Source organism: Corylus avellana, chromosome ca7 (assembly GCF_901000735.1).
Source record: "Corylus avellana chromosome ca7, CavTom2PMs-1.0".
NCBI lineage: Eukaryota > Viridiplantae > Streptophyta > Magnoliopsida > Fagales > Betulaceae > Corylus > Corylus avellana.
This window is the reverse complement of record NC_081547.1, coordinates 20,657,518-20,685,167: the sequence shown is the minus strand read 5'-3', so window position 1 is coordinate 20,685,167 and position 27,650 is coordinate 20,657,518. Positions and strand designations below refer to the sequence as shown.

The following is a 27,650-nucleotide window of genomic DNA, read 5'->3' as shown; positions in this document are numbered from 1 at the left end:
ACCCCTATTACCAAGTCCAGGGCCAGAACAAAACTCAAGGCCGAGCCCAACCTTAACCCACCCACAGAGACACACACACAGACAACCTAGTAGTACCTAGTGGCAGAATCGTAACTTTTCTGCCTTTGGGCCTTACAAGTTACACCCCTGATGGAACAAGTTTTATCTCAGAAGAAAGTAATCAAAATAAGGAAACGGCCATGGAGACACTCCACCGATACTCACTCCGTCTCCGCCCGATATTCCTCGCAGATAAATGCCTTAAACCCGCCACGACCACCCCGATATTTCGGAAAACCAGAATGCACATTTCGGTACCCGGATCTCCCAACCCTAAACGGCCCTTTAATCCCACTTTCACCGCCTGGAAACCGTACAGTTCGGAATCGACTTCCGTTGCCAGAGCAGGGTGGCTTCTGGGTCTAGGAGAAAAGAAGAAGGTGAGCTTGCCCGATATCGTGAAGGCGGGTGACCCGGTTCTTCATGAACCGGCCCGCGAAGTTGAAGTTGGAGAAATTGGGTCGGACCGCATCCAGAACATAATTGATGACATGGTTAAGGTTATGAGGAAGGCTCCTGGGGTTGGCCTCGCTGCTCCTCAGATTGGAATCCCCTTAAGGGTCAGTTTTAAATTTTATTTTTTATTTTCTTTAATGGGTCAGTTTCAATTTTTGTTTCTTTTTTTCCTTGTAAATTTCTTATTTTCTGCTTGGTTACTGAGGAAGTGCGTGAAAAGAAAGGAAAACATGAAGTGTGGCAAATATGGGTTTCATAATTGTTGTGTTTGTTTTGGTATCGAGTTCAGTTGGGTGGACATTTTGGTTTTCTCAGGCGTCGTTTTAAATTACAAATTATGCTACCAATAACTATATGGGAGTATGGTGATCCGTACTGTGTCTTTGGCTGATGTTGAAGCTAAATATTGAGCATATTGCTTTGAGTAATGAGAGAGTGTATGTATTGGTAATGGCTAACTTCAAGCTACAATGGTGGATAAGATTGCACTTTTTTTAGACTTGGTCATTTGCCTGCTTCTTCTTTTTTCACGCACTGGAATTTACCGCATAGGAAGGAAAATTCAGGATTAACATCTTTCAAGGTCTCATATGACAATGTAAGAAATAAAATGGAGATAAAGGAATTAGTCTTGCAGTTGTACCCCATTTTACTTGTCTCGCATCTTGATCTCAAGTAGAAGTATCATCTTATTGTTTCAATGATTACCCTTTTCTTTCTGTTGACATATTTATACATGAATCTAAATTGGGGAACCCATCCAGTGACCACATTTTGTTGTTAATTGCTGCAGTGAAGATTGTAATTTGAATTCAACTCTTTTTATATTACCGTGCATCCCGGCAAAACCGACATTGAGGGAGAGTGGGTATCCTCCTTGTTGACTATCCTATCATTTTATTTCTGCAGATAATAGTTTTAGAAGATACAAAAGAATATATTAGTTATGCACCCAAGGAAGTGACTAAAGCACAAGATAGACGACCTTTTGATCTTCTGGTATGTGATTCTACAGGCAATGTTAAAATTCAAATGATACTGATATTTGTAGCATCCAAGAACTTTCACTTGACAATTACAATTTATTAGTTCTTTCGAGGCAGGTCATTTTAAACCCAAAGCTTAAGAAGAAGAGCAACCGGACTGCTGTATTTTTCGAAGGGTGCCTGAGGTAAAATACAAACACTTAGGAGTAATTTGTATGGTGTTTTTGTTTCTTTTTTTTCTTTTCTTTTCTTTTTAAGTCCATAGCATAGTTGTCTGTTTTTCTACGACCCTTTGTTGTTTTTAACTTTGTTGAACTCATTGTGTGATGTGTGAGATGGGAACTAGATTACAAGCTTTAGTACATTGATTGCCTTTTCCTGTAACATCGTGATTAATTGAATATTTGTCATTTGTACATGCTGTAGTCTAATGTTTTAACTTGTCCAACAGTGCCTCTTTGAAGGATCTAAATCTAAATCAGAGCATATCCAAAAAAAAAAAACACATGTAACTATCCAAAAATTAGGTAGTTTTTTTAACCACAAGGGGTGCAAACAACTCCTTGGAGCCACACCCCTGGCGAAAGCCAAACTAAAACGATTCATGTGGTGTGGGTGCATACCGTGCATTACATGGGTCCAGAGTTTATCCTTCTAGGGTGGGTACACGTAGGGGTAATACGATAATTCCCTACTATATACGACATCGTTTCTATATATATAGGCCGTTAGCGGTTTTGAAAACACCTGAAACCGTTAACCGTAACCGCCTAGACGGTTAGCGGCTTTTCCTAACCGCCTTCAAAAGTGGTTAGTGGTTAGTGCAGTTAGCAGTTAGAGGCTAGCAGACAGTTAATAACCGCCTGCCTTTTCACCCCTAGGTACACGAGGTGGTCCCACCTTTGGCCTCAACACATGTGATGGCAACATCATCTCATGAGATCCTATGACCAATCTTGTTTCACCATTTGCATCTATGACGTTTCCTCAAAGGTTCAATTTTCTAAAGACTGATTTACCTTTCACGTGATTTTTTTTTTTTTGATACGTAATCGTCGATAGATTATTAAAAGCATAAGGATGGAAATTGAATGGATGGACTTGAGTGAGATGGAAGAAGTTGGCTTTGTAGGATGATTTGCAAAATTAAGGAGTATTGAGCACTGAAATCTCTGGGATAATACTTAATATATAGTTTTCAAGCAGTTGTTTGCCCTAATATTAATGGGAGGCCTATCCCTCGAATGGTTATTTGTATGATTACATTTGATTGGTAAACCAAGAGAACTTTCAAAACGTGGGTTTGAGTAGGTAGGTGAAGTCATCAGATTTAACTCAACCTTAATGTCTAATGCTTGAGTGAAGCTTACCCACCGAAAATTTGTATGAAATTTGCATCACATTTATAAGATTGAAGAGGAGCTTAGGAGCAAGGAATAATGATAAACTTACTCCTACTTTTTTACACAATTTTTTCACACCCATAAGTGGCTTTTAAATCCACCATTGGATATGAGATGGATCTTTATTGGATTTTGATCCAATGGTAGTTTTAAAAGCCACCTATAGGTGTGAAAAAATTATGTAAAGAAATGGAAGTAAGTGTAGCATTCCTCCAGGAGCAAGACAACACCTATCATGTAGAACAGCTAAATGTTTCTTCTATTACTAAGCTAAATTGAAAATAAACTCAATGCTTGTGTATGAGCAAAAATATTGCTCCCTTTGCTGAAAATGACTATTTAAACTCCTCTCTTATGGAAGTAACTTACGGGGTAGTCAGATATTACAGAGAAATGATGTTGGTCCTTCCTGTACTAGTATTCTCTCTTAGCTGAATGGGGTATGTATTATTTTCTATAATTTCTTGAGTAAGACTGTTTTCCTGCATCTATCTTGATATGAGCTTTTGCCCCCACTGGCTGCTTTCTACATGCTCCAGATTCATTTCCTTGCCGTGTCCAATGCCCCTTGGTTGCATGGAGAAATTTCAGCTTCTGCTTACCATCTGGGTAGTGAAAAATGGTGGAGCGGTACTCCTTGTTAAGGCTATTTGAAAATTTAGTAATGAAAGGTGCACTTAATGTGGTAGTCCTTCCTGCCCATGGATCATTTCTTTCTCTCCAAAAACGCTACATCAATACCCTATACCAAATGGTGAGAGGACAATGGTGGAATTAAAGGCCTTCTTCTTCCATTCCCTATACCCATGGATGGTTGCTTATGAGTGTTTTCATATTTCATGTTTTTATGATTTTTTTTTTAATCTTTTTTCCTTTTATGGTTAGGTGTTTCTCTTGTATATTTCATGTGTACTTGGATCCACCCTTTTGTGTTTTAATGAAGTTCTCTTGCTTATAAAAAAAAAAAAAAAAAAAGATGTGATAGTCCTTTGTCAGTACAAGAATGACTGTCCTAGTGTCAATTAGTTTATAACATGATAGGATCCAGCATGCCTTTAATGAGTTTTTGGTACACAAATCTATTTTTTTGGATGAATAATACTCAAAATTTTGTTACAACATTGTAGTTCTATTGTGTTGTAAGTTGACATTTTGAATTGACGAATTATAAGAAATGCTACACATTTAAAATGTATGTCTTGTTGTACTGTTGAACTTCCATTTGTAGCTCAACCATGATATTGATGAGATTTCATCACCTATGATTGGTGATCTTCTTGTATTGGGACATGCAGTGTTGATGGATTCAGGGCAGTGGTAGAGCGGTATCTCGATGTTGAGGTTGCAGGTTTGGATCGTTATGGCCAACCCATTAAGATAGATGCATCAGGCTGGCAGGCCCGAATTTTACAGCATGAGTGTGATCATTTGGATGGAACCATTTATGTTGATAAGATGCTTCCCAAAACATTCCGAACCGTAGAAAACTTGGACTTACCTCTTGCTGAGGGATGCCCCAAGCTTGGTGTTTGCTAGTTTTGGAGCTGGACACTCTAGTGATGTTGATATGCAGGTTTTCAGACTTGACAGAATGAGTTCCACTACTGCAATTGACTGTTGGAAATGAAGGTTCTTTGCTTAAGATTGGAAAAGGATGTTCGGTTTAATTTGGGGTATCATCTTCTAGGCGAATAGCTAATATTTCAAGAATGGTTCGGCTCCTCCCATGCAATTGCTTTTGAATCTTATATGAACGAGATATATGAATTATTTTCTATGAAGCTCTTGGTTTTATTTCTTTTGGCATTTTATAAAGGATAATATATATATATATATATATATATAGTTTTTCTGTATGCACAATTGGTATCATACACATTGCAGAAAGCTCCTCCCATTGAACAACATAGCAGAAAGAGGAAAAGCACAGCAATAGCATTGATGAATTTCGCTAAATTATGCTTTGTTTATTGAGTATAGTCCTTCAATGATTTACATATAATAGGAAGAAGGAATCATCGAGGAATTTATGTACGAATTAGGTATATTGAACCCCACAAAGTCATGCCGTATATCTGCACAAGAGTTGATCTCTTTGCTATTCTTCTATACAAATTCAAAACTGAATGATCTCTCTTCAGATGGAATGAATGCCAGAATCCAGTAAGACTTTCTGGTTAATGTAGCTTTCACTACAAGAAAAGCAAGCAGGTGGGTTTACCAAACCCGAACTCGACCCATACGCTTTCCAACAAAAAGATCTTGTAATTCCCCCACAGCTTGATACAAGTTGAATGTCTTCCAAGTATAACCCTTCACATGGGAAGTCATCACTGCAACTTAATTTTATTGCTTCCTCTGTAGCTGAAGTCCCTCTGATGTGCATGAAGGATATATTCGCCACTTTTACAGCCAAAGTCTGCATGCCCACAGGATAATACATATTAGCCTATGATATTATATTCTACTTTAATCAGCTCTATCTACAATTCCCTCCATTTAGGCTGTTCATTTTGAATGAACGGCCCAAATTGAGCCACTTAAGCACTAAAAAAAAACCATTAAGGGATGGCCACCCCAAGACAGCTGTGGGCATGGTCGACCATTCCCAAGGGGTTAGCCGACCATCTCTACACCCTTTTAAGGAGTGGTCGGGATACTACAGTTTAACGAAATAAAGAAGCGCTAGCTACATCTACGCTATTACACCAGAAAGACTTAGCTTAATCTCACCTGATTTGCACATGGATGCCTTGAATCACAATAATATTGATCTACTATTATTGGATTGGATACGTTTTCCATCAGCACATTCTGGAAGGAAATCCCAGTTGCAAAACCACTACCTCCCTGATGAAGACATAAGAAAACATGGATTCAATCAACCATGAATTAGTGCTTGTATGTTCTGCAAGAGAGAGAGAGAGAGAGAGAGAGAGATGCAAGGTTGGAGAAGAAGATTACCTGCCATGTTTTGATCCTCACCCCATTTGCAGTGTTGGTGAGGAAAGCTCCATCAACCACTACATCATGCACCTGTGACCATGAGTTTGATTTTCCCAGGCTTCCGATACTGAAAGATGTAGATCAGAATTAGTTAAGGTGTTCATGATATCCCTGGTTCTAACTTGTTGGAAGTGAGCATTTCGTCTACCTTATGCCATGACCAGGGCCACAGATAATGTTTCTGATCCGGATCCGTGAAGAGTTGCTGACAATAGAGATGCAGTCATCCCCTAGAGTCAGTTTAAGATCTCTCCATAAGACAATTAGCAGTGCATTGTTTGGATGGAAAAGAAATTTATGAACTTCAGTAAATGAAATATGCTGCAGTTTTTTTTCTTCTTTTTTGGGTTGATTAGAAAATGAAGAAACAGCTAAATGGAAGAACACATTTATCTTTGAATTTCAGTGATACATTTTGTTTCAAGGCAGTCAAAATCTAGGCATCTGTATATTCAAAGCTAAACCACAAATAAGCATGTTAGCATGAAAATCTCATCCATATAAGCCTTAGCTATGTAGTCTGAAGTTCATTCTTCTGAAAAATTATGTGAAAGGGAGTTTCAAAAACCGCCTCGTTTGCCAACACCTTTAAACACAAAACTACTTTCAGCTTTATGTCACATTAGACCATTTTTTCAACCTAAAATTAAAAGGTGCATTCTAAAAAACGTTATCAAACGAGCCTATGTTATTGGAAACTTTGGCTAAAACCAACTGATTTAACTCCTTTTGTGTTATGTTATAACCAACCTGTTCTGATTATGCTATCCTTGACCTCAACACCTTTTGAAGCACTGATGTGAATTCCATCAGTGTTAGGGCTACGTGCAGGTGCTATCACATCGAGATGGGCTGCAACAACCCGAAGACACTTGGTGAATGACATGTGCATTTGTTGACTATTAACCACCTTGAGGTGCTTCACATGCAAATACTTGCACCTATGGAAAGTAAAGGCCTGCGGTGTAATTCTTTGTAGTATATTAGGAGAAAAAAAAATGGAAAGAATGGAAAGCAGAAACAATCAAATCAATGAAACCAACTGAAAATTTCTCCAAAAACACAGCAGCACTAACCGTCGGAGCATGATGACATGGCTGCCACAAGACAATAAGAAGCCACTGTTAGAATATAATTAAAATGATTAAAGGTTTTCAAAACAAAGGTCTTGAGTTCGAACCCTGATTCAATAGTTTATCCCCCATTTCAGTTAAATATTTCACATGTTGAGCTTCACTTGGAAGGGGAGAATTAGAATATAATTAAATGATTAGATTCATCCTTTTTTAAGGATAAGTGATGATTTAACCATCGTGATTATAAGCAGACAAACAATATAATCTTTAAAAGAAACAGGTTGAAGGAGCAAGACATGAATACATTTGTGGAGTTGGTCTTGCAAGACCGTGCCCACCATTCCTGTCCCATCCCATTGATTGTGCCTCCTCCTTCTACAGTAAGGTGGTTCACCCCATGGAAGTAGAGCCATTTACGTCGATTCATACCAAACCAGGCACCAGGATCTTTGGGTGCCATGATTGTACCAGAGATCTATTAACAATATAACCCAATAAACTGAATATATCAATAATCTTATATAAATTATTTTTGTCTAATTTGGTTATAAACAGAAATTTGAACATACTTGTAATGTGATTTTTGATCGGCAAGGCCCAGCAATGTCAATAGGATGAATCAGAAAAGTTCTTCCAGCAGGAATTACAATTCTTGCTCTTGGAGAGAAAGAACAGGCTATTTCCCAAGCATCCTTGAAGGCCTGATATCATCAAAGTATTACTCAACAACAAGATTTGAGCAATGTATTTCCAACCCTCTTCCTAAATCCCAATGATTAATCAATATTAATTAATTAATTAATATTTGATTTGATTTGATTATTCCTCCCCCTCCTCAAAAAAAAACTTCGAATATTATTTAACAACCTCCATTGATTAATCAATTTAGAATGACAGCTCGCATACATTATAAAAAGAATATATTTTGAATTCAAATAATGATAGGTCGCCCGGGTAAAGTAAAAACATACTTTTATAAGAAGCTGAAAAAGAAACCCAAGTTGAAGGATTTTCTATACCTTTGTATCATCATGAAGGCCATCTCCTTGTGCACCAAAGTCGCCAAGAAAAAGGACCCGTTTGGATCTAGGCCGCATCCTGGCCGACCCAGATTGTGGGAGCTGTAAAAGAGAGTCAAAACCTTGTACACATGCGAGGTTTGAGGCCAGAAATATGAGCATGAGACATGTTGAAGATGAACAACAACATCCCAGGTTGTACTTTTTCATGTTCTGTTGTAAAAGGAAAGAGCAGAGGAGGCTTCACTTCACACTCTGGGAAGCTCTCAGAATGTCGGTACTGAGTGAGTGAATATTTTTTTTCCTTAAAATATTGTGTTTCCCACCGAACGATACGCCGTTTATCTCTGTTCATCATCCATTTGATGGATAGATACGCGACACGCCGTATAAGAAGATTATATATTATTTTATTAATAATCTTTCTTTTCTAATCTTTAGACCATCACTAAATTTTATTCACCAAAATAATTAAAAGTACATTTTTTTTTCTATTTTAATTATTTATTTTTTTAAAGCATCCCAACTGCTTCACTATTTTAATAATCTACTTTCATTATTCCATTTAAATATTCTTTTACAACAATTTTTTTTTTTTTTACTATTAAAGGAGGAGAGAGAAACCATTTTTATTCAATTGGTGAGTGAATAGTACTCACTCTCTTTTTTCTTTTTTCTTTTTTCTTTTTTATCAAAGTGGTGGGTCTGAAAATGAGACGTTTTAGGCATTTTCACCGAATTGACTCATCAAAATAACCAAAAAATAATTTTGGTGAGGCTGCAAATAGTGCTATTTTTTAGAGCATTAATAGCATCATCACCAAATTTTACTTACCAAAATAACCAAAAGTTTAATTTTATGTATTTTAATGCAGTCTCACCAAAATCATTTTTTGGTTATTTTGGTGAGGGAATTTAACAAAAGTGGTTTAAATCTCCATTGTTCAAATTCACTACTTTAACAAAAAAAAAATAGTAAAATAAACAGTACTTATCAAATATAAAAAAGTATTATTCACTCGTCTATTGATTAAACAACTTATTTCTCTCTCTTCTTTTATACTTTTCATTTCTCTCTTTTTTTTCTTTTTCTTTTCCTTTTCTCTGCAGCCTCTCTCCCTTCTCTTTTTCTTTTCTCTCAGCATTTGGTGCCATTTCTGAGCGTCATTTCTCTCCAGCATTTCATCCTTCATCAATTCGAGTCTCGCCATTTCTGACCATTAGAAAAATTACAAATTTTTAAAAATATTACCATTAGAATAAGACAAATATACTTAAAATAGACCATTGAAAAAATACAAACATTCAAAAATATAAAAGTTAAAGAAAGAATAAACATATCTTTGAAAAATAATATTTAAATAGAACAGTAAAAGTGGATTGTCAAAATAGTGAGGTTGCTGTGGGTACTCTAAAAATGTGAGTTGTCAAAATAACCAAAAGTGGGTGAGTAAAATTTGGTAAGGCTACTAGGAATGCTCTAAGAAAATTATTTTTTTATTCAATGGGTGAGTAAATAGTTCAAACTCTGTTCACCCACTATTTTTTTTCTATTAAAGTGATGAGGCTTTTTAGACATTTTCACCAAATTACCTCACTAAAATAACTAAAAATAATTTTGCTGAGGCTGCAAATAATGCTCTTATGTAAAGTTTTTGCCGTGTAGGGTAGACACCTCAAAATAAGAATTAAGATCCTTTCCACCGGTTAGTTATATTGAACCAATATGTTTGTCTCCTCAAAAATTTTAAAGACAAAAATATCTCTCATATATAGAAAGGCTCAGTTGCTTAAGGAATGTGAATAATGACGAAAAATTTCTGGAACGCAGACAAGTGAGAAATTACCGGGTAGAAGCAAGCTTGCGTTTCTCATTACAAGAAGCCAGATTTGAGCAAATGGTGCAAGCAAGCTTGCGGATCTCATTACAACATGCCACATTTGTGCAGTTGGCAACAAGAAAGAAGAAAGAAAAGGAAATTGGTATAACAAATCAGTCCCCAGTAACTCGTAGGGTTATACGGCTTGGTCGAATCTAGAGGTGGCAAAATAGGTCGGTAGGTCAATCCATAATGACCCGCGACTTGTTTAGGGTAAATTCAAATACGACCCGTTTTGCCAACGGGTCGGCCCCACCAAACCCAGACACAACAATTTCTTAGATCACCCAACACGACCCGCTTAACCCGTTTAGCCAAGAAAGTGAAATTTTTTTTTTTTTTTTTTTTGAAAATGAAAGTGATTACCCAAACCCGTTAAAGGTAAATAAAAAATAAATAAATAAATAAACGAGTGTAACAAATCACCAACGGGTGACCTGCAGGTTGACCCGTTAAGAGCAAAATAAACAGGTCATAAACAGGTCGACCCGTTTAGAGTAAAATCAAACCCGATAATTTTGTATCGTGTTCAAGTCGAGTTGTCGGGTCGTATCAAAATTGCCAAGCTCTAATCAACTCAACACAACATATTTATCAAATGGGTCGTACAATGTCACTTGCCTATTTAAATAGGTTGTATCATAGTCAATAGATTTAACCCGTTTAACTAAATGAATTGTGTTGGAATTAACCCTTAACGGGTTAGTGGGTCAATCAATGAGACACACCAACCAACCCGAATTACCATTCTCCAAGAATGCTGGGAAATTAGTAGACACTATTACCTCGTAGAACATGAGAAATGGGAACAAGGATGAATTTTAGACCCATTAGACTGATCAAGTTTGCAAGCAACTGGCCCAATCTTTTCCACAGTTTCAAAGGCCCAGTATTGTGGTCTGTCGACCTGGAAAGGAGGAAAAAGCAAAAAAGAAAAAGAGAACCAAAGTCAAAGATGGTTGCGGCTAACTTGCAGAGGAGCAGATGGTCCAATTTGACTGCGATGTCGGTGACACGCATCTCCGTGTAAATTGACCCGTCATCATACGGGGAATGACAGGTGCTTGGTTTCCCACCGGACGTGTGAAATTGAATTTTCTTTTTTCTCATTTGTAAAAAAGAAATGTATGATTATTTCTTGTGTTCTATTGATTTTAAATGAATATTAATTTTTTTAAGTGAAACAAAAAAAAACAAAAAGTCTTTATTTTTTTCATTTGAATTTTTTTTAAAAATGTCAATTTACGACCAGAAGAGCACATATCATTTTTTTTTTTTTTTTTATAAAAGATAAAAACTTTCTCCAACCTACTATAATAAATGTCAAATGTCCTTTAATATAACATGTTAGATTATTTTTTTTTAGAGAAATGCTAGGTGTTCTTCTTGTGTTCTCAAACTGTGATATGACTTTTAAAATCATGGTTAAATTTAAGATTATCATTATTGATTTTTAATCTATTAGTGATTTTAAAAGTCATATCACAGTTGAGAGAATACCAAGAAAACACTGAAAAAATACCTAACATTTCCCTTCTTTTTATTAGAGTAGGTTGAAATTTTTTTTTCTTCAAACCAATTTGAAGGAATTTTGTGTACTTTGTAAAATGATTGTAATCAAAATACATTTCATGGAGTGTTGAAAAAAAAAAAAAAAAAAAAAACTATTTTGCATTCACGCTTGATCCATTTTTAAATTAATTTTATTAAAAATTATAAAAATAAAAAATAAAAAGTGAATTAAACATATCACATCAACCGAATATATTATAAAAAATATATATAAAAATATAAAATAGCATTTCTTAAAAAATAAAACATTCCATGGATTTCAAATTCACACGTGGATCAGTTGGATTTAAGCTAATTAGAACTATGAGTCATTTTGTTTTGTCCACCACAGGGACAAATTTAAAAGATTAAGAAAATAAATATTGAAAAGAGTGGGGTGATCGGATATGGATGGTCTCATTATGTTCTCACAGGACGGTCCACTCACAGTGTTCGGCAAAGCATTTTTCAGTTTTCTTTTAAAAAATTTAACTTCAAATTTTATTTTTTTCACATTACCAAATAATTTTTTTCACTTTTCTCTCACAAATTTTTTTTTTTTTTTTTTACTTTATATCACATCAATAAATTCCTTCCTCATATAATCTTAACGTGCTCTCTCATTTTGCCCTTAATTATGACCATAAACCCAGCTTCATGCATGTAAATTACCTTATTTACATTTATTTCAGGCTAGTATTAGGGGTATTACAAGAATAATATTAGGGACCATCTTTTTATTCTTTTTTTATTCTTTTAAAGTTAATATGGCTTTCAAAATCACCATTTGATCAAAATTCAAGTATAATTCATCTAAAATTTAATAGTGATTTTAAAACTCACATCAGTTTTAGAAGGATAAAAAAAGGGTCCCTAGCTAGCATTACTAGTATTATAAATTTATATTATGAAATTATTTATACATTTAAGTGGGAGTTCATACTCCATAAAATAATTAAACAAAAAAATCTAATATATCAATTTTTTTATTATTTTATTAATTATAAATTATCACATCAGTTTGTAACTAACTTTGTAATAAAAGTTATATATAGGCCTTGTTTGGTAAATAACAATGGCTTTACAATGCATTGTTCATGATTGGTGATGAAAAAAATTAGTATAATAGTTAGTATAGAAAAGTGAAAAAGTTGTATATTGAAAAGTGAGAAAATTTTGTTTGGTAATGATTTTTTTTATTTAAATAGTAGTAAAAAGTAAATGATATAATATAAAAAGTAAATGATGTGATATAAAAAGTGGGAATGTTTTGATGTTGATTTTTTTGAAAAATGAGATGAATAATGTGGGAGAATGTGATGTTGTTTAACAAACAACACCTATATATCTAACTATTTTCTTTATTTAAAAAATTATAAGCGAAGTAATGTTAGATACTATAATGTTTATCTTATAATTGTCTAATAATATTGACGTCGCACTCCAAATTAATCCTGGATTATTATTATATATTCTATTTTTGGGTTTTTTTTTTTTTTTTTTTTTAGCCATATAGAGTGTTCAGTGCATCCTATCACGAAATTAGGCAATTTGATCGATTACGTTGTAGACAAGATGGTGGGGGATGATGTCTTAGTGAGAGCTCCATCATTGAAGATGCAACATTTTCTCAATAATTTAATCCTTATTACTTTTGATATGAATAGTGGTGGGTCGACCGAAAGGGACCCTAACACTTTTCTAAATCAATGATTAATTGTGGTGACAATTTCCATAGCCATAATCAATGAATATATAATTGGTGTTATTGACCAATTTCTAATAAAGGAATATGAGTAATGCTATTTAGCATATTCTTATATCACTGTCATACAATTAAGATAACATGACAGTGAAAATTAATCATTTATTTTTTAAAAAATGCTAATTCAATGGCTAATTTTTACTGGTACATCGTCAAATTGTATAACAATTATAAAAGAATCCACTAAATAACATTATTTACTCAAACAATATATACACATGGCCTTACTTTGTTCATTTTGATCTTATATCTAGGGCATGTTTGAGATTGCATTAGAGAGCTTAAAAAGTACTTTTAGCATTTAAAAAGTCGTGTCAAACAAAAATTGGTATATATGTTTGGTAAAAAATTTCAAATGTATTTTTTTCTTGTATTTTTTTTACTCTAAAAATGATCAAAACGCACTCTTGGTAAAAGCTTAAAAATGAAGTTTTTGCCAAAAAAACGTTTCTTTTTACTCAAAAACTCTATTTTTCAAACATGATTTCAAACAAACTCTTAGAGCTAGGCCAGGCCAAGATCTAGACTAAACAACTTTTGGGTTAGATTTTGCACATGATCAGTCAAAGATGGCATATTAGTAGTACTTGAGCACGAAAGGAGGGATCAAAATTTGAAAGAGAAACACACACTCTTACTCTCACGCTCTCAAATGCATGCTGCTACTGTGGCATTAAAAATCACCATTAAATTTTGGATGCATAACTATTGAATTTTGAATCCAACGATAATTTTTAGTACCACATCAAAGAGTGTGTATTTGAAAGTTTGAGAATGAGAATGATAGTATTTGAAGTATTTCTCAATTTGAAATAGTGCAAATAACCTGTTTGTTAAAATTTTGAGGATGGGATAAGGATATGGTATATCTATTAAAATTAGTTTGAAATACTACACTTCCAAGGCAATTTCATGAAATTATCCAAATGAAAAATGTAAACAAATAAAACGAAACTAGAAAGAAAAATGATTCCAATGTTTGATGGATACTTTTTTTTTTTTTTTTTTTTTCTTTTTTTTCTTTGATGGATACTTTATAGTAGAAGGTACTTAGAGAACCTATTTAGTAGAAGTATTTCTTTTAATGTTACCATCTATATAAATAAATAAATAAATAATAGCACATATTTTGTAGAAATATATCATTAATTTAATAATAACCATTGTTTTTTTTATATATATACTACTTTTTGGTTGAATGGTGGGCAATTTATCTTTTTAGATATTAATATTCATCTTTTTTGCTTGGATGATGCTATTTCTTCATTCAAAGTAGCTTCTTGCATGCTTTTTTCTTTGCTAATACCGCAGAAGAGGCAATTTTTCATGCAAAAATAGCATGTGTTTATATATATATATATATCGTGAGAATTTAATTCAATATTCATCCCACGCAGTGATCATGATCGTAGCTAATGCTAGAATATTCTTAATTTTTTCATTTTCATTGCTTAGGCTTATTGACTCCATGATCTACACCAATAGCTAGGATAGTTGAAAGTTGAATTTAATCCTAAATTTTCTTAACATGAGCATCATCAAAAGATTATATGGACGGGTATATATATTGTTATTATGTTTCCATTGAGAACTACTAAGAACGGCAAGAGGCTAGGTGCTTCTTCAAAATCAATTGAGTTATAACTTCACTCAACCCCATAAAAAAATCAGTAATTCTCAAAGCAGTTAATATTAATTAACTATACAGATAAATTACATTATCTCAAGAAAGTTTGTACATTTGAATTGTAAACAGCAAGGTGAAAAATAATACATTCTTTGAGTTTACATAGTATCGGAGCTCCCAAAAGACTAACGTCTTTTTTTTTTTTCTTTCTTTCTGCGCAAATTATTTTTTTTCCTACGTCACTTTGTCTCCCTCTCCAAATTTTTTTTTTTTTTTTTTTCACGTCAATTTTAGTGGAACCCACCCATCCTCAACTTGTCACCTTCTCCATCTTCAACCCAGGATAACTATCCTACATAATTGCCCCAAATCATTCTACATATTTTAGAGAGGATAATCTCTTTAGATATGTTGAGTTTGTGTAAATAAATTTTCATTGCGAAAAGTCAAACTCATGTTTTAAAACCGCTACTCTTGGTAACAAAAACATTATATTTGATAAAGAAATTGGTATATTTAGAGTGGGATTTGGTGGGCTCTGGCTCACTTTTTGTAAACTTAATTTGGTCCAAACAAAAAAAAGTTTATCTACTTAAATCATTGGGTAATTATTTGTTAGAATTGCATAAGTAATGTGAGAAATTTTATATAAAATTCACCGACCGTCATTAATGTTAAAATAAAGTCTCGTATCTTTTTTTATTCTCTCGTAATGAACGTGACTATTAAAATTATCATAAATGTGATTGTTAAAATTATCACTAATGATAAATTAATATTAAATTTTAATAATACAAATAGTAAGGTCCACCACAGTTTATGATGATCCCAAGAACACCAAAATCTATAGCTAAGGAAGCAGTTGGAGGAGAATCTCCTATGTTGTGACGTTTCTGAGTTTGAGAGGGATCGAGAGAGATTCCAATCCAGAAGGTGAAATCCCTCAATCTACAGTAACAAACGATTCCAATCTAGAAACTTTGATGAGATTTTTCTTTTTCTGTAACAAATCAAGTAGCATAAGTTGAAATTCCAGATCGAAGCCACTTTTGAATAATCATAAATGAAAAAGAGAAAGAGAGAGAGAGAGAGAGATAAAGAAAAACAAAGAGATCCAATCTGAGAATTGCTTTGTACAAAGTTCCTCAAACTAAAAATAAAAAAGAAAAATCCACGATATATATATACACATATAATTACATCCACCCAGACCACAAAACCATCTCTGATATCTAAAAGAAACAAAGCATGAACATGAACATGAACATGAACAGGAACAGGAACAGGAACAGGACATCCAAGAAACAAAAACAAGAAATCTAGAAGCGATCGAAAACATTCATCATTTGTCATTGTTTTCCTAAAACTCTCTTTCTCTTGCATCTCAATTTATAGAGATGAACTTAATGATCCCTCTACCGAAGAACAAAGAAAGAATCTACGACATGATAATCAATACGTAGTAGGAGAGAAGCCTATATAACCCCATGACCACCGGAATATCCCACCTCCGATCACCGGAAAACGCGAAACTCTACCGCGATCTAAGCTTACCAGCGTTTGTCCTCCGACCACCCTTTTTCGGCGGCTTTCCGAAGGCGCTGCAAAACCCACAAGCGGAGACCTTCGGGGAAGGCGGCTCGATCGCCGGAGACACCTTTCCGGTGCGGTAGCCGCGTGCTCCGCCGTTGGATCGGCTGCGCTCGATGGTGTTTGGTGCCTTCACCTCTTTGATATCCAGCTTCTCTTGCTCTTTTTGCGCTTGTTGTTGTCCTTCTTCTTGGTCTTCCTTCTTGTTCACTTTGTTCAGCTCCTCCGTCAAGAATCTGTCGTCCCACACAAATCCCGACGAGCCTTGTCTCCTGAATGAAACTGCAGATCTTTGCAGTCCGGCCATTCCCTCTCTCTCTCTCTCTCTCTCTCTGTGGATCCTTCTTGAGCAATATCAAACTTCTGTAGTTGTTGTAAAGAGAAGACTTTTCTTTCTATATATATATATATAGAGAGAGAGGGAGAGGGAGAGGAAAATCAGAAGGATATGGTCCTATGGAGAAGGTTTAATTTTATTTAACCAAGTCAATAATCTTTTATTATTATTATTATTATTATTACGTGTAGTGAATGTTTTGTTATGTTATTTTTATTTTTTATAACTACGCGCAACAAATATACTAGAATTAAAAAAAGGTAAATAAACAGAAAAATCTAATCCAGATAAACTTTTTAGCATCGAGAGAAAATATGCTGAAAATATAAAAAGATAATTTCTTTTTAAGTTTTTGTTACGTCTTTGAGAATTGAGAGGTAGGATATTTATATGCATGTGTTTGAATATTATTATTATTATTTCTATTTTAGCAAAAAAAAAAAAAAAATATTGCGTGATTGAGCTTTTTGTCCACCGCGGCTGACCAGACCTTGGTTATCTCGTAGAAGCAAAAGCCAGCCGCCTTGTTTTTTGTGATTATCGCAATCATTAAATGGAGATTCCAAGTAGTTTCGAGGCTAAACAAATTTGACAACTAATTTAACTCTCCCTCTAATCAAAAAATTAATATTAAATACGAATTTATTAAAAAAAAAATACATATAGTTTTTTTTTTTTTTTTTTAATTTTTATTAACAATACTCAAAGCCAAATTTATTGGACAACACAGGAAAGGAAATAAGGAATGAATTGGGAAATTGGGTTTGAATTTATAGTGAGTATTGATAGCTTGTCACTCTCAAAAAGCCCTCTCCCAAAAAACAAAAAAGAAATACAATAATCGCCCAAAAAATAAAAATAAACAAAAGCCAAGAATCCTTTGTTAATTAGTAGCATAATCGAGGAACACGATGATTCTCTTTTTTAATTTTATTTTCTCTTTTATCACAGAATATAATTGAGGGATAATTGGGATTGGGAATAATTAAAAAGAGATGCTTTGATGCAGAGTTGTCCCATGTTGATCAGTTGATGGTGCCATAACATACAATGGCAGAGAAGACCAACATAAGGATGACAAGAATCAGCATAATTAGGCATAATTGAGGCACACAAAATAAATAAATAAATAAAATAAACCCGATCCTCGGGTTTATTTTATTTTATTTTGGAAACGCCACTAAAATTATGTTTTTTTGGCCTTTTTTTCTTAGGTGCCAATAAATTCTTGGCATAACCAAGCAAACGCTAAGAAATTAAAAGCTATACACATGGATTTTAAAACAAAGTGTATTAATTATATTTTTTTTTTCATAATGTTTATGTGTTTTTCTATAAAAGTAAATTCGGAGGATTGATCTTGTCATAGGAGAGAGATGCTAGAGAGAGAGAACTTTTGTGAAGCCTCATCATCAAAAGATCGAAGGTAACTCCTAAACCTCAATCTGGATTGTTTTAATATGTATTAACATGTTTTCTTTGGTTTTAATCTACTGCTTTTGTTATTTAACAAGTATCATGTATGGGTTTTAAAGACATCCAAGCATATTGCATTAGAATTTTCCGTAATCATGCATGTGATAGCTAAACTTTTAAAAAGTTCTAAACTTGTTTCATACTTCAAGCACTTTGAAGTTGCTATTTACGTACGTCGTGTGGGCTAAGTTCGACAATCTATTTCGATTCAGTATTTTTCAAAGACAATTTTCTTTGTATTCACCTTAGGCAGCTAGGGTTTTTCTCGAATCCTCGTCAAATTCTCTCTTGTGATATACATCCATTATTTAATTCATATTCTCTGTCTTTCCGTCCTATGTTGTCTAGATCAATCTTCTATGCTTTGTCTTCTCTTTATCTTTGTAATTTTTTTTCTCTCTCTCTTATTTGTAAAATGTGAATGCAAACCAAATAGAACCTATGTTTGTGACCAATATGAATATTGTTTCTTAGGACTGTTCTAGAATTCTAGTAGATTTGCAAATTAGGTAGTGAGATTGCAATAGAATCATGCATACAACTACCAAATTATAAATACCGTTGACCCTCAAGTTGGTGAGCAGGGGGCAGTTAAAAAGTGTGCACAATTTCTAACCTTTGAGGAAAATTGCATGGCCTTTTTTATCTCAGTCAACAAATCAAAAAGACAGAAAAGGCATTTCTCATCATGATCAGTCCCTGTCGAGAAATTTATTTCAAATTTAATTTACATTTAAATGTTCTTCTTTCAAACATGGCAACCCCATCCTGCAATTGCTTGCTGATGGAAGTCAAAAGACATGAATTAATTATAATATTTGAATAGAATAGAAATTTTTTTAAAATTAGTTTGGAAGAAATATTTTTTAACCCATTTTAAATCGTGTCAAGTATCTATAAACATTTAAAACGTACGTTAAATTTTTAAAGTCATTAATAATAATTTACTAACTTAGACTAACGTTTTAAATATTTATAGATATTTTACAAAATTTTAAATGGGTTGGAGGTCCATAAAGGGTAGCTCAATCGACTGTGGACCACGCTTAATGAAGCGGAGGTCATTAGTTCGAATACCTCATCCCTTTTTCTTGTGTGGATATGTCAAAAAAAAAAAAAAAAAATTGGAGGAAACTTATTTTAGACCGTTTCCGAAGAAATTTCTGTTCATTTGAATATGATATATTTATTGCCAAAAAAAAAAAAAGAAAATAAAGAAGTCAGACAATAATAAAATATTTGGCCCCACTCCTTTTATTGCTAGTAATTGGGGTCTTGAAATTTGGTAAACTAGCATCATCAATTCAAGACCAAAAATTCGGTTAATCAATTGTAAGTCTAAAACACCATCAACCATCAAGTTAAAAATGTCTTTGTCCTCATCATCACCATTATCATGAACCGAAAATCTAATAACCAAAAATAAAGTCATAATGAATTAAATTTAGATCGGGATTCCTTGTTATTCTTTCCCTATTAAAAAGAGAAGGGGATTAATAAGAATAATGTTACTTTTACGACTATTTATTGTATTTATTTTACGCCGGCTCATGTGGATATGCTGGACACAAATTTTCCTCCAAAACAACCTATTCTAATAAGTGACAAATGTCATTCAATATTTTTGGGTTTTTAAAGAATTAATGTTTGGATTTTTAAATTAGTGAAATAACAAAAAATGGCTGTTAAAATATTAAACAAAACATGTGAAAATGATATTTGACACTTATTAGACTATGTCGAAGGAAATTTTCTCCAAACCAGTTTGGAGAAAATTTTTGTTAGCTAACGTTTAAGTTGTTTTTTTCTATTTTTAAGTGATTGATATAAAAATTCACTCAAAACACTTTAGTTAAAGAATTTCTTGTTCGAGCAAGAAAATTTCTGTTCACACAAAGGGAGAGAGCCTCTTACATCATATGCCTATTCATAAAAGAAAAAGTAGAAGTAAGAAAAGAGATCCCCATTATAGAGGATTGTTGTCCATAAAATCCAACCTCTAATCGTTATGATTAATCAAATAATCGATAGGATATTTTTTACTGAATTAATGTCGTGTAATGTTATATATCATTTTTTATTTTTTTTTATCCTTAGAATTGATGTGGTGTAAATTTTTAATAAATAAATAAATAATTTTTATGTACCAAATACTAAAAGAAGGAAAAAAAAAAAAATACTATGCCATATCAATTTTAAAGGATAAAATGTAAATAAATGGATTATATATATATATATATATATATATATATATAGCATTACTCATTAATGTCACCTACTTTAATAAATGAGAATGAGCTTCAAGTACGGACACAAATATGACATAATCATGAAGCCGAAATTTCAATGAGTGTTATATTGAAAGTTGCCTTGAGATCGGTAAACACATGTTACTTTTTTTTTTTAACTTGTTTTCATCCTCTCTCTGTGTCGGTCAACCTTATAGATTATAGTCCACAGTAGATGGGATCTTTGGCGATCCTAAGAATTTTTAAATTGTTTATAAATATTGTTAGGATATATTATTTTCTTTGTTAAAATATTTTATATTTCTCTTATTTAATTTGTAATGTTGGATTTATTTTTTATTTTTTTTTAAGTATTTTAGGGTTTATTTTGAGTTTTTTGCTCGTTACTTGTTGCCTCTCTATAAATAGATATAAATAGAGATCTATTTAATAGTTTAAGAAAATTCAACAAATGTAAGAGATAGTGAATATACAAAGATGTAGATCATACGTCTCTCTCCGCTTATACACTCTCTTTTCTTTCTCTTTCATATTTTATTATTTTATATATATTTCAACATGGTATTAAAGCCACGTTTCTGTTTTTGTCACTTTCAATAAAAGTCTTATGACGTTTCTACAGTGTTTTCTATCATTCTCTTATGACGATATTCCAATTTTGTTGTGATCCACGGCTTTATTCATTGGCTAATTTTGGCACAATTTCACAGGATTTTTAATGGCTAGTTTCTGTTCTCCGGCCTCATTGTCAATTGCGCCTTGTCCCTTCACCAGATTCTTTTAGTGGCTTGTCTCCGTTTTCTGGTATTTATCCGGCCATCACTTTTAGCATTTCTCGTCTTTCTTGTCGGCGAATCTTGGCATAGTGTGGTTTGGCCCTTCATAGGATTTTTAATGGTTAGTTTCCGTTCTCCGGCCTCATTGTCAGTTGCGGCTTGGCTCTTCACCGGATTCTTTTAGCGGCTTGTCTTCGTTCTCCGGCCGTCACTTTCAGCCTTTCTTGCCGGCATTGCTTTGATCTAACTATCAACTTCGGATGCCTTTAATTTCTTCTCTTTTTCAAACTCAAGCTTACACTTTGAGTTTGAGATGGGATGTTAGAATATATTATTTCTTTTGCTAGAATATTTTATATTTCCCTTATTTAATTTGTAATGTAGGATTTATTTATTTCCTTAAGTATTTTAGGGTTTATTTTGAGTTTCTTGCTCACTACTCATAGTCTCTTTATAAATAGATATCTATGTAATAGTTTAAGAAAATTCAACAAATATAAGAGATAGTGAATATATATACAAGATGTCTCTCCACTTCCGTTCTCTCTTTTCTTTCTCTTTCTTATTTTCTTATTTTATATTTTGTACAAGACAAAATATAAAATAAGAAAATAAGAAAGAGAAAGAAAAGAAAGAGCGGAAGCGGAGAGAGACGTATGGGCTACATCTTGTATATTCATTGTTTCTTATGTTTGTTGAATTTTTGGAATTATCTTAAACTATTACATAGATTTCTATTTATAGAGAGACAATGAGTAGTGAGCAAGAAAATCAAAATAAACCCTAAAATACTTAAGAAAAGAAATAAACCCTACATTACAAATTAAATAAGGGAAATATAAAATATTATAACAAAGGAAATAATATATTATAACATCCCCCTCAAACTCAATGTGTAAGCTTGAGTTTGGAAAATAGAATAAATTAAAGGCATCTGAAGTTGATGGTTGGATCAAGACAATGCTGGCGAGAAAGGCTGAAAGTGATGGCTAGAGAAATACTGGAGAATGGAGACAAGCCACTAAAAGAATCCGGTGAAGGGCCAAGCCGAAATTGACAATGAGGCCAGAGAACGGAAACTAGCCGTTAAAAACCTGTGAAGGGCCAAACCACATTTTGCCAAGATTCATCAACAAGAAAGACAATAAATGCTAAAAGTGGCGGTCAGAGAAATACCATAAAGGGAGACAAGCCTCTAACTAAAAGAATCTGATGAAGGGCCAAGCTGCAACTAACAATGAGTCTGGAGAATGAAAACTAGCCATTAAAAATCCTGTAAATAGCCAAACTACATTGTGCCAAGATTCGCCAATGAATAAAGCTACGTGGATCACAACAAAATTGGGAGATCCTCATAAGAGAATGCTAGAAAACACTAGAGAAATGTCATAAGACTTTTATTAAAAGCTATAGAAACAGAAACATGGCTCTGATACCATGTTGAAATATATATATATATATAAAATATAAAAAATAATAAAATATGAAAGAAATAAAAGAGAGTGGAAGCAGAGAGAGACATATGAGCTACATCTTGTATATTAATTGTTTCTTATATATGTTGAATTTTTTGAATTATCTTAAACTATTACATAGATCTCTATTTATAGAGAGACAATGAGTAGTGAGCAAGAAACCAAAATAAACCCTAAAATACTTAAGGAAAGAAATAAACTCCTACATTACAAATTAAATAAGGAAAATATAAAATATTCTAACAAATGAAATAATATATTCTAATATATTACTAACAAAAAATAATATATTATTTTTGTTAGTAATTGAATTGAACTTTACTATACTTACAGTGGGTTCGTCCAATGTATCTCTTGATAATGTAATTTCCATGCTACGAGTTTTACCTCTTGATTCACAACTATTGGTTGGTTAATTATAAATAACCTTTGGGATGTGTATTAATTCAATTCAATCCATCTATTCAGAAAATAAAATTATGAATCTCTCTTGATCCTTTCTCGTCTCTCTCTTAATTAGGTTGTAGGCATATGCGTTTTGTTCATTTAATAAAACATATCATTGAATTTTTTTTAAATATGGACATGACATGAGAGGCGTCACTGACACTGTACAGTGTAGAGCACTTAAAAATAATCGTTGTTTGTGAGTTATTGAAGAAAGATACGTACACCCATATATAGATAATAAAACTCTATTCTTTTATGTTTATGTTTTTCAACAATTTTTTATACTATGGTCATGTCAATATTTTTCTCCCTTTTATCTATAGCAATTAAGAAAACAGTTGTATTCGTTGTAAAAAAAAAAAATGTTCTTTTTAAGAATGATTTTATAGACCATAACTTTGTATACAGCTATGACTTATAACTTAGTATGAAATTAAGTTTAAGACTTATTTACTTTTATTTTAGATAAACGGCATCACACACGTCATACAGGAAGAAAGAGAATAAGTGCATTCGCCACTCATCCCTCTACTCCTCATCTCATCTCATGGCCTTCTTCTCTTTTATTCCACTTTCACATGCAGACGTAAAGCCCACTTTCGTTTGTGGGAGGGGACATAAAATAACATAAAAGGGTTTATTGAGGGATTTAGAATTTTATAAATTATTATAAATTTTCAAATGACAAGTTTTAAATTAATAGAATTAAAAATCAATAAATTTATACTTCTAGTAAGGGATAAATGCAAAATTGGTCATTGTGGTTGGCCTAAATTAGAAATCACTCTATTTGCTGTTAAAAATAATTTATAGGTCCTCAATATATGTCAAAATAACAGTTTACTTCCTAAAATCAATTTATATTAAGGCTCTGTTTGTTTCGACGTAAAATATTTTTTGTTATAAAATATTTTCAACAAAAAATGTTTTTTCTGAAAAATGATTTACTCGTAAACATTTTACGGTGTTTGACGCATACAGAAAATCATAATTATATATATAATATTCATTAAACTATATTAAACTCTAAATTACGAAAATTTCCCGACCAAGTCTTAGAGGTGTCCTAACTGAGTCTCGTAGGGACTCCACTACGACTCTTCCGGTACCTGCCCGAACCCCATCGGGATTAGCTTGGGTCCCACCCATGACCCAACATAAATATTTTTGTAATTTAGTGTTTAATATGATTTTTCGTACACCAAATACCGGAAAATGTTTTCTATTGAAAACATTTTTCGTACATGCAAAATACTAAAAAATGTTTTATAAAAAATCATTTCCCAGGAAAATGTTTTTCGCTGAAAATTTTTTTTGACGTCGGGTCCCTGCGGGGTTCCGATCAAGTCCCACAAATGTCCTGGCGGGTTCTGGGTGAGTCCTGGACAAGTCTCGGGCAAGTCCTGGTGGGGATCCAAGGCAGGTCCGATCGGATCCTGGGTGAGTCCTGGTCAAGTCCCGGCGAGGTGCTGGGTGAGTCCCGGGCAGGTCAGTCGGGTTCCAGGCGGGTCTCGGTCAAGTCCTTGCAGGGTCCCGGGCAGGACCTAAGCGAGTCTCGCCTAGGTCTCGGGCAGGTTTGGTTGGGTCCCGGTCAAGTCCCGGCGGGGTCCTGAGCGGGTCTTGGTAAGGTCCGTGGATTTGAGAATGAGATGTTCAAACTCGAAAAATGGTTTACGATTTTTAAAATTAGAAACAATTTTCCGAAAATTAAAAAAAAAGTTTCCGTCAAAGGGAAAATATTTTTCATTGAATATAATTTTACGTCGCACCAAATACTCGAAAATACGGATAACATTTTCCCGAAATCATTTTACGGCGAAACAAACGGAGCATAAGTAACTTAACAAAATCTGTCACTTTGACTTTGCCACGTCATATCCAATAAAAACACAACACGTGTTATTATTAATTTCTGACTTTCAAAAATGACAATTATGATTTTTTACATCATTTTACGACGCTTGCTAACATTATACATCAGCCACCACTCCGCGTCTTATGGCTACAGTAAATTAACTTAATCTCTTATATCTCCAAAATTTTATCTCGTGCGTAACCCTTTCTCCGTCCCTCATCTTCATCTTTGTTAGCCGCTTCACAAAATGCAACTGTCAAATTCTCGGAATATGTTCCTAAATCGTGGCACGGAAGATAAAAATGAGGAAGAGTTATACACAAAGTAAAATTTTGGATATCTTAGAGATTATGTTAATTTATTATAGGGTATGATGTAACAAAGTAATGGATTTTGTTAAATTACTTAACAAAAATTGATTTTAATGAGTAAATTGTTATTTTGGCCTACCTTGAGGACATATAAATTATTTTTTTATACCACAGGGAGTGATTTATAATTTAGGCTAACTACATAAACCTATATATTATTTGTTATACCATATAAAGTAATTTGTAACTTAGTCAAATCACATGGACCAATTTTATATTTATCATTTCTAGTAATGATAATGATCACAATGACAATAACGACAGATAAAGACCAATGGTGGTAATATATATGATAATAATTATTTTGTTAAAATTTTTATGATAACATGTTTTTTCGAGTAATGCTACAAGTCAATTTTGTGTCACTTTTGTGTTCCTCTAATGATGATATTGTTCTTAAAATTACCATTGGGCTTGTGATTGATCATTATTAGATTTTAATCAGATGATAATTTTAAAAGTTATCTCATTTTTTTAGAGAAACAAGAGTAATACAAGAGAAACTTTTAAAATTACCCTGTTTTTCCATGAAGTTTGAGCTTAAGATTTGGATGCATGCAGATTTTATGGAATTTTTAACACAAAGAAATTAACAATTGAAATTTTTAAATCATAAATTTAAGTAATATATATATATATATATATCTTCTAAAATATTAAATTTTTTCATTGTAACATTTTCTTTAATGGGGTTTGTCATTTAGTGGGCTTTGCATTTGTATGGTGTGAACTGTGAAGGGTAAAAACAACAAAATTTTAATGTTAAGGATGCCATGTTATTTGTTTTCTTCTGATCACTCTTGAGGGGTTATCTTTTTCTATTTTTATTTTATTTTTTTTAATAGGTAATATGAAAAGTAGGGGTGAAATTTAAAACCGCCTAACCGCAACCGCTAACCGCTATAACCATTAACCGTTAACCGCCTAACTACTTAACCGCTTTGAAAGCGGATAGTAAAAACCGCTAACCGCCTAGGCGGTTGCGGTTAACGATTAATGGGTTTTGGAAATCCGCTACTTGCTAACTGCTTTGTTTTTAAAATATAATATATATTTATATTTTATATACATATATTTCATATAATAAATAACAATAAGTTGTGAGTTTATGAACTTTTTTTGGTTGATTGAAATGAGGCTCAAGCTTCAAGTTCAACCATGTTGGTTTTTTTGGTTGCTTGTGAGTTTATGAACTTGCTTGTGAGTTTATGAACTTGTTTGAGTTTATGTATATGACTACAAGTGAAGTGATGATTTTGTTGTAATTTTATTTGTATATTATATTATGTGTAGATTTGTAGAAGGTAACCAACAAGATTTTGGTATATAGCAATTTATATTATATTATGTGTAGATTTGTAGAAGGTAACCAACAAGATTTTGGTATATAGCAATTTTAAATGCTAAAATGGCTATGAAAAGGGGGAAAAAAAAACTTTTAAACTGAACAAAAAAAATGTTTAAAGTGAGCCAAAAACCGGTCCAAAATCAGCCCAAAATCGGTTCAAAAAAAAGCCCAAAAAAGGCTAAAAAAGGGCCCAAAAAAGCAGTAGAAAAAAGCGATTATCCCAAAGCGGTTAACTGCTAACTGGGCGGTTAACCGTTATCCGGTTAGCAGAGGCGGTTAGTAAAAATTACTAACCGCCTAGGCGGTTGCGGTTAGCGATTTTAACCACTAACTGCTAACCGCAACTGTTATTTCACCCCTAATGAAAAGAACTTTTGCTCAACTGAAGACAAATTAAGTTAATTAGAAAAAATAAAAATAAAAAGTGGGAGAAAGCTTACAAAATCAATAGAAAACAAGAAACATTTTATTAAAATTGTTTTTATCCGCTATTCTCTCGATTGCACGTGAGGGAAAATGCCAAAAGGTCCATCTCAATTTCCGTCCTTTCTCCTGGAATTTGGATAGAGAAATGTGAAGCAAAACTTTGAAATATTTTATTAATGGTGTATTTGTAAATTCTGGTTTCATATTATAAAATAATAATGTTATATATTCACCTCTCATCTTATTTTTATATAATTGAACTAATGTAGTAGTACCCGTAAAGTCTTGAATCGACTTTATTAAAAAATCTACATGAAAGTGGGATAAGAGAAAGACATGATGTATTTACGAGAGTGGGACTTTGCCGACCAGCCAAACATTATATTTTATAGGAGGTACGACTTGGCCTACCTTCGCTCCTTATCTTTTCAGCATGATACCATGAATCTTGTGAAAGATTTTTTTTTT

General features: G+C 33.0%; 3 protein-coding genes across 3 annotated transcripts; 1 reads left to right on the top strand and 2 right to left on the bottom strand.

Moving 5' to 3' along the window:
- Positions 1 to 156: 156 nt before the first annotated feature.
- LOC132187014 (peptide deformylase 1A, chloroplastic/mitochondrial) lies at positions 157 to 4,703 on the top strand. The gene is made up of 4 exons (XM_059601168.1): positions 157 to 620; positions 1,426 to 1,515; positions 1,620 to 1,687; positions 4,201 to 4,703. Exons 1-4 carry the CDS (start codon positions 201 to 203, stop codon positions 4,439 to 4,441), a joined length of 819 nt encoding a protein of 272 aa, XP_059457151.1. The 5' UTR covers positions 157 to 200; the 3' UTR covers positions 4,442 to 4,703.
- Positions 4,704 to 4,817: 114 nt separating this feature from the next.
- On the bottom strand, positions 4,818 to 8,282 carry LOC132186776 (probable polygalacturonase At1g80170). Its single transcript, XM_059600835.1, has 9 exons — positions 8,007 to 8,282; positions 7,557 to 7,688; positions 7,292 to 7,462; positions 6,988 to 7,008; positions 6,662 to 6,869; positions 6,060 to 6,141; positions 5,870 to 5,978; positions 5,639 to 5,755; positions 4,818 to 5,324 (listed from the first exon to the last, which is right to left on the bottom strand). The coding sequence occupies exons 1-9, from the start codon at positions 8,214 to 8,216 to the stop codon at positions 5,043 to 5,045; spliced, it is 1,332 nt and encodes a 443-aa protein (XP_059456818.1). The 5' UTR covers positions 8,217 to 8,282; the 3' UTR covers positions 4,818 to 5,042.
- Positions 8,283 to 15,986: 7,704 nt separating this feature from the next.
- On the bottom strand, positions 15,987 to 16,861 carry LOC132187486 (uncharacterized protein At1g15400-like). Its single transcript, XM_059601811.1, has one exon. The coding sequence runs from the start codon at positions 16,724 to 16,726 to the stop codon at positions 16,364 to 16,366; it is 363 nt and encodes a 120-aa protein (XP_059457794.1). The 5' UTR covers positions 16,727 to 16,861; the 3' UTR covers positions 15,987 to 16,363.
- Between the last annotated feature and the right edge of the window lie 10,789 nt (positions 16,862 to 27,650).